Source organism: Moschus berezovskii, chromosome 4, assembly GCF_049115385.1.
Source record: "Moschus berezovskii isolate FMDL1 chromosome 4, NW_MosBer_1.0, whole genome shotgun sequence".
Taxonomy (NCBI): domain Eukaryota; kingdom Metazoa; phylum Chordata; class Mammalia; order Artiodactyla; family Moschidae; genus Moschus; species Moschus berezovskii.
This window is the reverse complement of record NC_142463.1, coordinates 88,673,954-88,688,509: the sequence shown is the minus strand read 5'-3', so window position 1 is coordinate 88,688,509 and position 14,556 is coordinate 88,673,954. Positions and strand designations below refer to the sequence as shown.

General features: G+C 55.8%; 1 protein-coding gene across 8 annotated transcripts in view; it reads right to left on the bottom strand.

The window, feature by feature from the left end:
* The window catches only part of LOC129540520 (putative transmembrane reductase CYB561D1), a 23,452-nt gene extending 8,896 nt beyond the window's left edge, over positions 1-14,556 (bottom strand). For 3 of the 8 annotated variants that reach the window (XR_016037245.1, XR_016037246.1, XM_088835550.1), the window contains exon 1: positions 503-2,197. Coding sequence is in view for 6 of the 8 variants with exons in the window: in XM_088835550.1 (XP_088691676.1) it covers positions 503-650 (148 nt within the window). In the remaining 2 variants the exon portion in view is untranslated. The other 5 variants (XM_055401570.2, XM_088835549.1, XM_088835548.1 and 2 more) reach the window with 5 other exon arrangements.

Here is a 14,556-nt window from a genome sequence, read left to right as displayed (position 1 = left end):
CACCATTGGTTCTGCCCCTGTAGTTGGCTGGAGCCCAAAGAATCTGGCTGGAGGGGAAAGGTCAGTGTAGTGTCTTCAACCCTAATCAGTAATCAGGACCTCCAGGCAACGTGGTGCAGCCAAAGGGCCTTAGGCCGAGCAACCAAGAGGGCAAACATACCAGTTTGGCCTGGATTCCCCATTCAGCACTTCGCAGCTACCAGCCCAGTCCTAAAATAGACCTTGGCCTCCCTCCTTTACTTGTAGCATCCGTGAGGGACTCTGCTGGTGACGAGCTAGCGAGTTCAGTTAGTGCACTTCAGGCTTCTCTCCTCCCAGCACCCGAAGCCCCACCCTTCCAGGACCCACCCCCAGGACCACGCCCCACCACGCCCTTACTACCCCTGCACAGTCACCCATCCACTGCGAGCCCCTACTCCACGCCGCTCAGCGCTCCAAGCGCAGCCCCTCCAACATCTCGACTCCGCCCCCTTTCCTGGCCCCGCCCCTCCTGCACACTCACTGGTTCCTGGCCGGGACAGCACAGTCAGGAAGATGGTGAAGCCCACAGCGACCAGATGCGCCAAGATCCCACTGCCTCTCCGCAGCCAGCGGGTCAGTCTCGGCTCCCTCGGCGGAGCGAGAACCAGACCTACCTCCAGAGACTGCATGGCGGCGCCCGGCAGCCGCACACTCCCAGCTGCCAGGGCAAGTCTTCCGGGTTTGCGATCGCGGAGGCGGCCGCGGATGCGGGAGAAGCTCCTCCCCGGGACGCCGCCGGCAATGCGGCGGCTCGCCCACAGCGCCCTCTGCAGACTAGGGGAAAGCGCCTCGGCCCTGCAGAGCCACGAGGGCAGGGGGCGAGTGGACAGCTCCGGGCCCACCTTGTGTCTTCAGCCAACCTCATTGGTATCTCTATGTCTACACGGGCTTATGGGGCTTATGTCTCAAATAGCCTGTGAAAATTACTTTCATGACAACTGATTTCACCCAAGTCACAAATTTGATATACAGAACCAAAGTGTGAAACCAGTTTTGAGCAGTTTTCCAAAAATACTGGATTTCCCTGGTTGCCCACTCTCTCCAGCCACCCCTCCTTCCGTCTTGTTAAGGGAGTTAGAGTCCCCTCTGCCTTAAAGCAAGGAGATTGAAAAGGAACGGATAAAGCTAAAAACTAGTGTCCCGTACCTGGTGAATTAGGGTTTGAGGACCAAAGGGGGGACCGGCAAAAGTCGTGTCCCCTATCTGCACAGTAGCTGTTGTCCCCAGTGAGACAAATGAAAAATCTAGGGCACTCCCAGCCCTTGCCGCCTCCACACCATCTGCTCAGCCCTGGGGAGCCAGGTGATCCTGAGGGACTAGGACCTCCCACACGCTGGCTGCCTCCCACACCAAGGGAAGTTCTGTAAGTGATCTTACCTTTTCCCTTTCTGCCTCCAGAAAAGGTGTGCTTCCGCTTAAGGAGGCCTACCTGGGAGAGGCTGCACCCCTTCCTTAAGGGTAAACCCACACGCCATGGGGCGAGAGACCAAAACAGGCAGTCCCACAGGAATCAGGGACATCCTGAGAGCAATTACCAACTCCACTTCAGCTCAAGTGGTTGAGAAAATGAGAGGCTACTAGTACGAGGCAGGAGGAGCTGAAGAAACTGAGGCAGTAATTCAGAGGCAGGATGGAGGCGCCGGGTTGCTGGAAGACCAGAATAGGGCCACAGGCTGATTCTCCTAGACTTTCAAGGCGAAGATCCAAGAGTAGACCTGGAGGTATGGCTCCCCTTCCCCATCAAGTTTCCTTCCCCAATAGGACTGTAGTCCCCTTGCTCACTAGAAGCAACATGCCTCCTCATCCTAGGACTCCCCCAGTGACACAACCCCTAGCCATTTCTAGAGACTAAAAGTACAAAAACATATGAGCATAAGAGATTCTTTTGCAGGCAAGTGATAGGAGCTGGAGGCTGGCTGCCTATCAGGTCAGCCTCCTGGGATGTAGCTGGGGACAGTAAGGACACTCATTTTATTACACTTCTTTCCTTCCTATGTTTCTGTTTTTATATTTTCTTAGCAGCAACAGAACAGGAAGACAGTCTTGAGGTATTTTAAAGAGTTTTTTTTTTTTTCTTAAAAAAAATAATATAAAGTTATAAAAAGCGGCAGCAGCCTGGGGCCCGGATCTGGAGGGGAGGAGGTGCTGGCGGCTCCATTGCAGTGGGCAGGCACTTTCTCGTTAATGGGCTTTTGACTGCAAGAAGACAAGAGGCAAGAGACAGGGTCAGGCTAGGGGGGTCTACCTGTCCTCCTATCCAGTGAACTATGTGGGCCATAAAAGCTAAGGGTCGATTTTCTCCTGCTGGCCTGTTGAGTAAAGCTAGGCACGGGGGAGGATAAATGCCTGCCCAGCAGAGGCAGTCTGGAGATCACCCATGCAAGCGGGGGACACAAACACACTCAAGCCCTGGGCAACTGTCAACTTATTACTACTCTCATGTGGGTGCCAAATGTGTTGGGATGCATCTGGTCAGTGCCTAAACCAGGAGGGCACCCCTCTTCCCACCCAATTCATCCCTCCTGGCTAAGATCATATGCATAGCTCAGAGCATGCTACTCCAGGGTTCCCAACAGAAGAGGCAAATAAATCTGGCTGCTGGCTTTACTGGAAACCCTGGAGAGTTTGCCTGACACCTGAAAACCGGGCAGTGGATTCATGTGCAAGGTGGGCAGACATGCATATGGGGACCTCGGGTGCTGTCCCTGCCCTTTCAGGCCCTAATGCCCAGACACAAAACCAACGAACAAGACCAGCCCACCCACCCTGTGCCCAGTGTGTTAGGCCACAGCTCTGGGACCCCAGCTCAACCCCACTGCCCAAACCTTTCTTATCAGAGCTCATGGAGTCCAACTTCCTTTCCTTCAGGGAACAGAGGTAGCTCCAGTTCCTGGAGTGAGGGCCACAGCCAATTCAGAAAGTGGCCCTTTAATTAAAGCAAAAGTGAGGGAAGAGGGAGAGGCAGAGGCAACATCTCCTTAGCCCAAGAGAGAGGGCTGGGGACAGGGGAAGGCCCACCAAGCAAGAGCTGGGGTCACCTCTCCCTAGAGAAGATGGCCCAGGAACTCTCAACTTCCCGTCTTCCCCTCCCTGCACAAAGTTTTTACTTAGGCACCTCTTTCTGTCAGGTTCCTGCTGGGCACGACAACCTCATCCATCCTGACCCTTCCCCGCCCCCGCTCTTCAGGGAGCCGGGCCGGTACCTGCAGTGCAGAACACTTCTCCTCAAAGGCCAGGGCTGGACCCGGCTTCTTGCGGCGCACGGAGCAGGCCGTGTCGGCAGGAGCACCGGCCTGGCAGTGCTTGGCCTTCACTGGCCGGCAGTAAGTGGCCAGGTTTTTCCGCTTCTTGGCTACCTCCTCCTCAGAGAGGCAGTTGGTCGGCAGGGCCTTGGCTGTGTGTCCAGCTGCCCCCTGGCTGTCCAGCTGAGAAGGCTTGACTGGCATGGGGGGCTGATGAGGGGAACCCCGACAGTCCAGAGGCCCTGCCCTCTTCACTCTTGGCCCCACCGTCCCATTAAGCCCCAGGCCCAGAGCGGGTTTAGTCTTGGCTGCGAGGCCCCGGCATCCAGAGGGCTTGCCTTTTGCAGCGGGCTCCAGTATGCAAGTCCGTTTGAAAGTGGTGGGGCCGGGTGATAACTTTCGCTTTCTAGAAGGAGCCCCCACCTCAAGCCTGTCCTTGCCTTTGGATGACTTGCTGGCCTTGGAAGGTGGGAGCTTGCTGAAGGACGGGGACGGCGTGTTGGCAGGCAGTGGTGAGGTGATGGCCTGGCTCCCGCCCATGCACTCCGCCTGACTACAGGCGGCTGCCACGTTGGGGGAGCCTGCAGGGTAGCTGGGGACAAGGCTGTCCTTGGTGGGGGGCGTGGAGGTGGGGCAGATGGGTCTGGGGGGTGGGCCTGGAAGGCGAGGGCTGCTGCCTCTAGGGGATGGGCTCAGGGGAGCAGATGGGAGAGAGCTGACAAGGTGGGATGGAGGCTCAGCCGCCGGTGGGATCTTCCTGTGGCAAAAAAGAGAGCCCCACTGTGATGCCAAGCAAGCCAGAGGGCATCCCCACCAATATACAACAGCCTTTCCACCCCACGGAGAAATGGCCCAGAAACCCTGGCAGTGCTGCCATCTGCTGGGAGACGCTGGAACTGAGGAACACGAAGAAGGCCCAGGGACAGACAGAGTTGGAAGTAATATATAGATGCTTTAAGAATCTCACTGTAAATCTCAGGTTAGCCATCCCCTATGCTTACTTACCTAAAAAGTACTGGAAGTGACAGGTAAGAGTTAAGATCCACTCCCAGACGACCCATTCGTGCCCGACCTCAGCCTAGCTCCAGGCCACCAAGTTTCCCCACTTCCTCTGCATCCTACTTGGGGGTTTCCTGGCCGATAGCCAAGCCACGTCTCTAGGTATGTGTGAAGAATTAGGGCTTCTGAAGCCCATGAGTGCCTGGGACCCAGGGAAGGAAGTTCTGGGGCCGAGAGACTCACTTCCACATGTGGGAGCTGAGGTGCCGTTCCAACATGGAGCTCAGGGCCGAGCAGAACCGGTCCAGCCGGCGGCTAAACACGTAGCATCCTGGACTCACCAGCCGGCTCCCAAAGGTGCAGAACTGGAGGCAGAAGGAAGGTACATGGTTACCGGTGCCTGAAATACAGGGAGGGTACCTGCACACAGAATCGGACCTCCTTCCCACACTCTGGGCCAGGAGGGCTGCCCACTCACCCCCAGCCCCCTGGGTCCTTACCGCCTGTGGCCGAGGGGGCCGGGTTGCATAATGGCAGTCAGTGGGGAGGTGGAGTTCATCAGATGTCCCCTCCTCCTCACTCTCCTCGCTGGAGGCCTGGGCCCCACCCCGGGGCAGGGGGAAGGGGAACAGGCCTGGATCCCCATCGCCACCACAAGGGCCTTCATCATCCAACTCACTCTCAGAGGAGGCCCGGGACCTGGAAGGGCCAAAGGGGATGTGAAGGCAAAGTGACAGAAGTGGGTCGGGGGCGGGGGTGGGTTGTCCCTGAACCCGCCAAGCTCAAAAAGTCAGGGCAGACACCCTGTGGGCCGTCAGACAAAGAGGAAGGGGGCCCGGGAGGGAGGGGACACCAGAGCTCACAGAGTTAAGAGCCGGAAAGATCAGGGGCCACAGCTCCCGAGGGATTCTCTCCCCAGCCCCTCCACTTCCCAGGCCCTGCCTCCTCAGGGGGAAAATCTGCTCCAGATTCGCCTCCTCCAGAAAATCCTCTGAGAGTAACTGCACTCAGCTCGGGTCAGCCCAGTCAATTTTCTCAACCCCCTTCTTGCATCACATATTCCTGTGAGCCTGTCTGTGAGCTGAGCCTGTGTTTCGTGTCTGCCCCTCGTGTTACAGGCAGAGATGGGTGTGTGTCTCCTTCGGCAAGGCAGGCTCTCCCCCGGGTCCAGCGCAGCCTCTGCACACGAAGGGGCCAATGAATAAAAATACACAGAAGGACTGCTTCACCCAGGACCCTGACCCTTCTGGCTTCCCGATGACGACTTTTCGCCTGGTGGGAGCAGCTGGGAGAGTGTTTTTATCCTGGGTGTTGGATGGCTACAGAGAGGCAGGTGGACTGTGGTATGCCAGGTTAGCAGCGGGGGAATCACCTGCTTCCACACCACTGCCAGGGCTCCTCCCCCCACATCAGGGTGGAGTGAACAGCATCTTCCAGGATACCCCCGGGCCTGTCTCCAGGGGTCCCTGATGGTTTGGGGCCAAGCGTCCCCGGGTCAGATGGGTGCTTGCTCCTGGACCTACCTGGGCAGTGCACAGTAGGGGTATGTCGGCTTGGCACGAGCAGAGAAGGCTCCGCTGGGAGCAGCCGCTGCTGCCACAAGTTGGACTGAGGCAGGGGGCTCCTGGGAGGGGCGCTCGAGAGCTGCCTCCTTGCGCCCTGGGCTCTTCTCCTTGGGAGACTCCCCTTTGCGGGAGTTGGCCTTCAGCTCTGCCACCAGCACGTCAAAGTCCTTGGCTCGGCCCTGGACCTCCCGGCGCTGGTGCACTGAGTGGATCTAGAGCACAGCAGGGCGGAGGGTGGGGAGGGGGTGTGAGCGGAGCAGGGGAAGGGGCAGCAGTGTGCTCTGGCTTACGCAAGCGGCGAGACTAGCGGGGGAATCTGGGAGCCACCCCCCTGCCCGCTGTTCCTACCTCGGGCCCACTGGGGCAGCCCCTTCTCCCTATCTGGTCTGGGCTTAACCCCATCCCTTGAGTTGGACCTTGGATAAGATCACACTCCCTCTCCCTTCCCAGGGCCCGTGTTCTCCCTCACCAGGCAGAGGGAGTAGAGGTTACCTTGCAGGTGAGAAGGCGGGTACAGATCTTTTTGGTCTCTGGATTGATTACCCCACACTGCCTGTTGAGGTCGCACTCCTTCCCTGTGGGGAAAGCAGGTCCCATGAACCCCACAGCCACTTAGAGGAGGCCCAGGGGAAGGTCTGGCATCTTCATGCCAAAGGCCTGGGAAGAGCTGGGCCTAAGGCAGGAAAGCCTCTGGCCCTCAAGTCTGCGGCTGTAGCCTTCCAGACAAACTCCTCTGGGCATCAGCAGCTCTCTGCTGGGCGTAAGAACCATCCCATCCCCATTACCGGCCCAAGAATCCTTTGGGGGGCTCCAAGCCCCAAATAAAGCAACATATACCCAGAAACAGGAGCAGCCACAGGCATCTGGAATGCCAGGGAAACCAGCTATGGGAGGTTTCTGGTGCCCTGGATCTAGGTGAGAAAAAACATAAAGGTCCATAGCCCAGGGTGAGGAACAGTACCTTCACCTACTTGGGCACAGGCTCCCATAGCCTTAATCAGGACAGCTGGACTGAAGAGAATCTTCCAAGAAAGCAAGCAGGTCAAGTGAGTGCCACGTCAAGGGATGACCAGGGGTCCCTGTACCCCAGCAATCTGTGATGGCCAAGCCCCCTCTTCACTGACCCCCTCTCCATCAGACCCAAGGACAAAGCTGTCCAAAGGAGTCCCCACTCTACCTTTCTGATCCCCAAGACCATGACTACTCACGAGCCATCTTCCGGTGGGTTTTGGGGGGCAGCTTGGCCCCACCAGGCTCCTTTTCAGAAGGGTTGCCTTCAGTCCGGTGACTGGGGCCCTCGCTGGGGGCTATCTCGATGCTCTCTCTGCCAGGAAGTTCTTTAGAAGGGGATGCCATGGGATTTTTTCCAGTGGAGTCCTTGGTGAGGCCACCTGGCTGGCCGAGGAAAGCAGAGGGCGGGGCCACCCTGATTCCATGTCCATCGGGCTTCGGAAGACTGGACATCTTCTCCAGATTCACCACAGGCACGAAAAGGCTGTAAGTGGAGAGACGGTGTAGGCTGGGAGGTAGGGAGGCTGGGTCTGGGCCCCAGATTCTAGCCCAGGACCATCTCCTTTCCCAGAATTTGGGTGGGCTCCTGCAGGGGTGCAGAACTCAGGACAAGGGAATCCCATATTCCCTGGAGCAAGTAGAGGGAGCTGCAGAGAGAGCTGGCTCCCTCCCACCATGAGCAGTGCCCATCGCCCCATGGCTGCTTCCATTTGTGTCAACCCCTCCTTGGGCTGTGTGGTCAGGGCTTGTCTCAGGGAGTCTCCAGCCTTTCCTTACCAGAGGTTGTCCTTCTGGGTCTTCTCGGGAGGCTGGTGGCCACGGCTGCGAGACCCTTGGCCCTTCTCCCTGGAGGAGGTTTTGGCAGAACCTGGGGCCCTACAAGCAGGGCCCTGCCCATTCACTACATGGCATTTCTGAGAGCTGGCAGGGGCTGGAGGTGGAGGTGGGGCCCGGGCGTAGAGCTTGCTGAGGGGCCCATGTCTTCTTTCTGTCACCAGGAGTGGAGAGAGCAATCGAGGTGAGTGCTATTAACTGCCTCCTGCCCCATCCTCCTAACCCTGCTCACAGATTTATGACAGAGAATCTGCAGTTTCCGAATGTTAGGTTTTAGATTTGCCTCCTTCCCCTTTGAATCTGCACCTTCAAGACTGAAAATTCTAGGACTCTGCTTCCTGAACCTCTTAGCTCTTCCCAGATGCTAGAACGTTACTCCACCAGATGCTAGAAGTTTGCTTAAACAATAATCCGAACCAACCACAATGTCTGAAGCTCCACCCCACCCCACCTTCCTATTCACAAAGCCTCCCTCCATTACCCACGTGACCTCCCAACTGGCCCTGTCCTCAGAGTTCCAAGTTCCACCTTCCCCTATTCCCTCTATCTCCTCCCTAGGGCTCCCCTCACCGCAGTGCTTCTGGAAAGCTTGAGGCTTCACCACTTGGCTGCAATGGTTACATACAACCAAATAGAAGTCGTCATGGGCAGGGCAGTGCCCGAAGATGGACATGTCTGCAACGACAGAAGCCCTTATCACTGGGGCTGGGGATGCCAGGGTTTCCCTGTAAGATCAGAGAACAGACCCACCCACCACTCAGATGACACTTCCCCTCCCAGCTGATATAACAGGCTTTATGATGGATGCTTCCAGAGTTCAGTCTAACCAATCCCTAAGAATGCAGGCTTTCAGGTGAGAGAGCACCAAACACCAATGATTAGAATCTCCCTCAGTAAGTCACAGGAGCCAGAGGAAGAGGCTAACTCAGACCTATCAAAGTGAGAATGCCCAGACTGGCTGCTTCACTGGCTGCAGCCACCTCCTGGGTTGTGGTGGAAGAAGGAAAGGTGGTCCTGTCTGCCCTGGGCCCCAGCCCTAATGTGTGCCAACTCCCACCTTCTTTAATGAGGGTCATGGCATCCAACTTCTTCGGGTTTTTGTTACTCTCCTCCAACTCCGCCCCTGAAGGAGAAACACAGCTCAGAAGGACCACTCCCATCCCAGACGCCCACCTCCAACCCAGCCAGGTGCTGTGGCCACGCAGGAGGAAGCCCCTGCCTTTCAACAAGCACCCGGTGCTCAGGATCACCCAGAGAACCACTCAGTGGATCCTTCTCAAGTGGCCATTCTGCCTTCACCTGCTACCTCTGGAATAAGCTGGCTCCATCAGAGGATCCTTTCGTGTGGCTCCTTCACTCCAAGGTGCAGTTCAAGATCCCATCGCTGACTAGTTGGGTGACTGTGGGTAATTATCTCTTTTCTGGGCCTGCTTCCCCATGTAAATGGGGAACAGGCCTTCACTTATTTTACTACAGATCCCTGAGGCCCTTCTTGAGATTTCTCAGATGCGTTCTTTCTGCTTTTCTGTGGCATCCCAAACAGATACTCTCCCAGGTCCCCAGCCTCAGTTTTGTTTCACTTGGGTTGCCATGGCATGGTGAAAGTTACACCCAGTTGCTCAGGTCCTGCACTGACAGGATGGCCATAGAGCAGAGAAACTGCTATCTTGGGGCCCTTCAGCATCTTCAAAGTCCCCTCGGTCAGCTACGCAAACCCTCCTCTTAAGGGGGTTTGGGCAAGGGTTGCCCTTGTACCTCAGTTTCTGGGTTGATGACAAAAGCATCTTAGCTATGCAAAGCAGCTCTTTCCCCATCCCCCCTACCTTACTGCTCTCCCCTCCCTCCTCTGCGCCCCCTCCCTGTCCTTTGGAAAAAAAAAAAAATCAATTCTGAGTCACCAAACCCGTCTGATTCCATTTCCGGTTCTCAATGCACCTAGACCCTGACAATGGCCCCATCCTTGCCCACCCAGCATGGGGCAGTTCTAGGGTGGCCTGAGGCTCCCACTTAGGTCTGCTTCTGACACCTACTAACAGACTTGCCCCTTTCTAGAATGAGAACACTGACAGTCTTATATAATCTTCAGATGTGAGGGGTGGTGGGTTAGGTATGCAAGAGACAAGGGGCAGCCCCCACTCTGAAGTCCGTTAAAATGCAGTGATGGACAGAACTGAGCTGGGAGTTGGATGTCTCAGAGGAGAACAAGTGTCATCAGAGACGGCTCCATGTGGTCTCCTCCTCCACCTCTTCACACTTGCAAACTTCTTCAGGGGCGTGATGCCTGCTGTCACCCCAAAGGCCACGAGGCCAGATGCCCCCTGGGGCCCAGGAGACAAAGATCAGGAAAGGGGCTGTCAGCCCGCTCCACCAAAAGCACTCAGGGGCCTAGAGAAGGTGGGTGTCAGGGGAGAGAGCCCGGGAGGTAGGGCAAGAAGCCCGGGAAAGGACGGGGGGTGGAGGCATGGATGGATGGACAGAAGGAGGGAGGAAGGGAGGATGGATAGATGGATGGACCGATGAACTAATGCGGAGGAGGCGGGGGTCCAGTGGCACTGCAGTCGACAGGCAAACGCCGAAAAGGAGCAGAAGGTGTGGGGCAGAAGGCGACGGAACAAGGGGGGTTGGGAGGGGGGCATAGAAGTGGGGTGCGTGGGAAACACGTGGAGAGGACTGTTGCTGATGGGGAAAGCCCGAGGCAGGTGCAGGAGGGGCGGAAGCTGGAGGACAGCAGGCAAGAAGAAACATAAAGGAAAGCAGATGTAGGGGCAGGTATTGGGCGACGGCAGAGACAGAGGTGGGCAGGGTGGGCTGCTGGCGGAGAGCCGGCGCTAGGACCCGGAGGCGCGAAGGTGGCGGAGCGGGCGGGCACTAGGACCCGGCGGGTCCTTTGTTTGGGGGGCCGGGGAGCCGGACGGCGGCTCCCGTCGGCAGCTCCCCTCTGCTGGCGGGGGCCCGGATGGGGGGAGGGGAGACAGGGATGGGGTTTTCAGACTCTAGGAGAGCTTCACTCACCATCGGCCGCGGGCAGATCGGCCCTCTCCACCCACGAGCTCCAGCTCTGTCCCGCGAAGTCATCGAGACTCGGCACCCGCCGCTCCAGAGCGGCCATTGCTGCCGCCGCGCGTTCACGCACCGCCATCACCGCCGCGGACGCGCGCCCGCCCCGGCGCCGCCGCCGCGCGGCCCCCTCCCCTCATCCCCGCCGCGGGCACGCCTCCCCTCTCCCTCCCACCTTTCCAGCTCACTCTTTTGCGCAAACGCAGCACTGTTCGTCTGGCTCTCAGTCTCTCGCCCACATAGCCTTCTGGGAAATGTAGTCAGCTAGGTGGTGCTGTTGCCTACTGAGCTTGCCACGAGAGCCCCTACAAAATGCATGATTGCGGGGGTAGGAAGAGACCAGAGCCGCAGGACCTCCTCTCCTAACCCTTGCGAATACATTCTTTCTGCTGCCAGCCCCTCTCTTAAACTCACTGCACACAGACCCCAGTCCTAAACCTCTCTGCCCAAGACGCCCCTTTAAGCCGTGCCTCCGCCAGCTGGCTGGCGCCCCTTCCCGGGCTGGCGGCCACGAGCAACTTCGCTTCCCTGTAGATCGAATAGGGTAGGTGCAGGGAGGTGGGCGCTGTGAATCAGAAGGGCAAAGGGAGGGGGTCTGTAGGATGTGCTGGAGGACACGGGTTGGCGTGGGGGAGGATCCTCAACTCTGGTGGTGTGCCTTTGTGGGAAACCCACGCTGCCCTGATGCAGAGCAGAGGGTTGGGGTAGCGTTTTCTGGATTTGGTAGGACCTAGCTGAGCTGACCAAGATCACCTGTCAGGATGACAGAAGGCTATTTGTGAGCCAGAGCCAGCCCCGGAACTGGGGTGGCCCCTAGGCTGCTGATGTTTGCAGCATCTCTGCTGATCCGTCTCTCCCCTTCTAATAACTGCGATCGATAATCGATACCCTGTATCGCCTCTTCCCAAACCCTGGTTGGACCCTGACTCCATCCATCACTTTGGCTTCTTTTTCTAACGAATATTTTCTGTGCTGGCAGGGCTGCTACCAGAGCTTCGTCATAGGGTGATTTCTCATTAGATCTGTTTTTTTCCTTGCTAAGGCCTGGAAAATATTGATACCTTAATCATCCACATTTTTCTTCTCAGCTGATAACATTCTTTCTCACCTTCATACACTCAAGAGACAAAAGCCTGTCCCCTACCCCATCACATCGGGAAAGAGATACTAATTCTCTTTTTCCTTACACCTCATTCTTTCATCCCAGGGGAAACCAAACTGGAGGCAAATAAGTCAAGGTCTGTGACTTCAAGACCTCTGAGTGTCTTCTCATTTTCACCCAAGGAATGTTAAAGTACTTCAAGGATGATCTCTGATGGTAGAGCTTCTTAACCTGAAAACCACAGATGATTCCTAGGAGGTTGGCCAACCTGGTGACATTTAGTGTAATATTGTGCCCAAGTGTATTTTTCAAGGGAATATAAATGAAGTCTGTGACTGTCTGTCAGAAGGGGCATAGAGGTGCAAGTTTGTAAGGTTAAGAGGACAACTCATAAGGCCCTCAGCTCCTTACGGGAAGCCAGATTAGGTCACAAATGGTAGGAGAGCACATGGAAACAGCATTGTGGAAGCCACTATCTCCTGCCTTTTGAGTTTGCTCTAAATTTATTAATGAGTCTCAGTTACATTGGATTGAGGAGATGTCACCAGGCTGGGGTCTGCCAGGAACAACTCAGCCTTCAGACTCTTATTGCTGGGAGTGCAGAGTGGAGAGGAGTAGAATGAGGTTTGGGTTGAAAATGCTGATATTTGTCCAAGAACTTAAAGCAAGGGGAGGAGGAAAACAAATCCCCATAAGGGCTACATTCTTGGCTTCTTCATGGCAAATGCTTGAAGCACTGTTTATTCATATGTATAATGACAAGCACCAGAAAAAAACATGCAACATTCTCCCCCCACCCCTGATCTGCAATCCCAGAAGAAGGACATCTACTACCATGGTAGTGGAGGGAACTCATGTTCAGAAAAGGTCTGAGGTGGGCATCCTGGCAGAGTCAGAATTTACTAGGGCAAAGGCAAGTGCCCTGCCTGCTGGCCTCCTCCCAGCAGCTGGAGAAACCAGACACCTCCTACCTCAGGCTCCACTAGACAAAGTGGTGATGCCAGCCTTGGTTGGAGGGAACATGAGTCCTCTGAGGACAGTCCATCCCTCTGAAGGTAATGAGGTGAAGCAGTCTTTCCTTTTAGGATGGCTATGAAGAGAGAGGCCATAGCCTAGATCAAGGCTCTTCTGGCTGAGAACAAGCCAACCACTTGAAGAGGATAAAAGAGCCTTCTTGGCCTAAGGGAGAGTTCTGGGCTAGGAGTCCTTGGCAGGAGTGTGTACCTACCCAACCCCTTTCCCTAGCTGAAGGGCCAATTAGTAACTTAGGCCCCGCAAATGAGAACACTTTATCCATCACATTTCAGATAAATTATAAATACGTACACAGAATCAAACATAGTTCCAGTAGAAGCTGCTCACAGACCCTCACGGGGGCCAGCTTGAAGAAAAATGAAGGAGCCCCTTGTTCTCTGTGTCTCTGGAGCTGTAGGCAAAGCTGTCCCACCTTGTCCTTGAGTAATCATAGGGACAGCTCAGGACAGAGGGAGGTTCAGACTTAGAAACACTTTCATCCCCATCTCCCAGCTTCCCTCCTCAAAGCCTTTCCCCGAAAGCTAAAAAAACAAAATACCTAATTTTTCACTGAAGGACTCTAGGGCATTTGAAGATATAAATCTCACACTCCCCTATCAAGTAGGGAAACTCTGACCCAAAAGATTGGCCCAAAGTCAAAGGTCCTGCCACCCAGGTTCCCCAGTAACACACACATTACTGCGGAGGGTGCTGAGGAAGGCGAGGAGGTTGGAGGGGTTGACTCGGTCCTGAGGAGAAACTGGCACATCCACCCTTGGGATGACAAATGGGCTAACTGGCACTGGTTTGGAAAAGGGCTGGATTCTGCCTTTGTCATTCTTCCCTGGGCAGCTCTATGGCCAGGGCAGACTGAAATGTTTTGAGTGGGAGGCAGATGGCACTTATCCAGTCAGCAGTGACTCTTGGGCCCTGGGGTCCAGAGAGGGCCTGAAGGAGGTGTCAGGAAAAGGAGACACACCAAGGACAGATATGGAACTGGGTCCCGAAGTGAAGAAGCACCAATAGCACCGGCCTGCCCTGGACTGAGGTGGGGGCGAGGGGTGGGGGGATAGAGCTGGGAAAAAATGCGACAGGAAGAATGGAGGGCAGAGTGAGAGGGCATAGTCTTTCACAAAGGTGAGAAAGGGAAATGTGAGCCAGGGTCCAGAGGAGGAGCAGGGAGGAGAAAAAAAAGAAAAGAGTGAAGGGGAAGTGGGCCCGTCCATCCATGCCTTGGGGCTCTGGGGCAGCTTAGACTCATGATGGTCCTTTTTCCTCCTTCCAAAGCCCCTAGTCGGCCCCACAGGAATGAAAGGAAGGCCTGAACAGACTCAGAAAAGGATTTTGAATGCTTCAGCTCCAAGAGGCTGGGGAAGGGAGCTGGACAGAGAGGCAGGAGGTGGGGAGGGCTGAAACAGAAAGCCTCCTAGGCCCCTCATCTTGTGTCCCAAGTGTAAGACAAGCCCAAGAAGGAGGACAGGGGGAAAGGTAGAGAGTTTCTAGGGCAAGTAGGAGTTGAGAGTGTTGGTGGAAAGTGCCCCAGCAGGGAGGGGTGGGAGAACTAAGGGAATAGAAAAAATGGATTCCCCAGCAAGTTTCCTGGCTACTGTTTCCTGAAGTTGCAACTCAGTTGCAGTTGAGACACTCTGGAAGGCTGTTTTCTAGGCAAGTCAGCCTCCTGGGTTCAAACATGATGGGCTCTGTGGGCAAA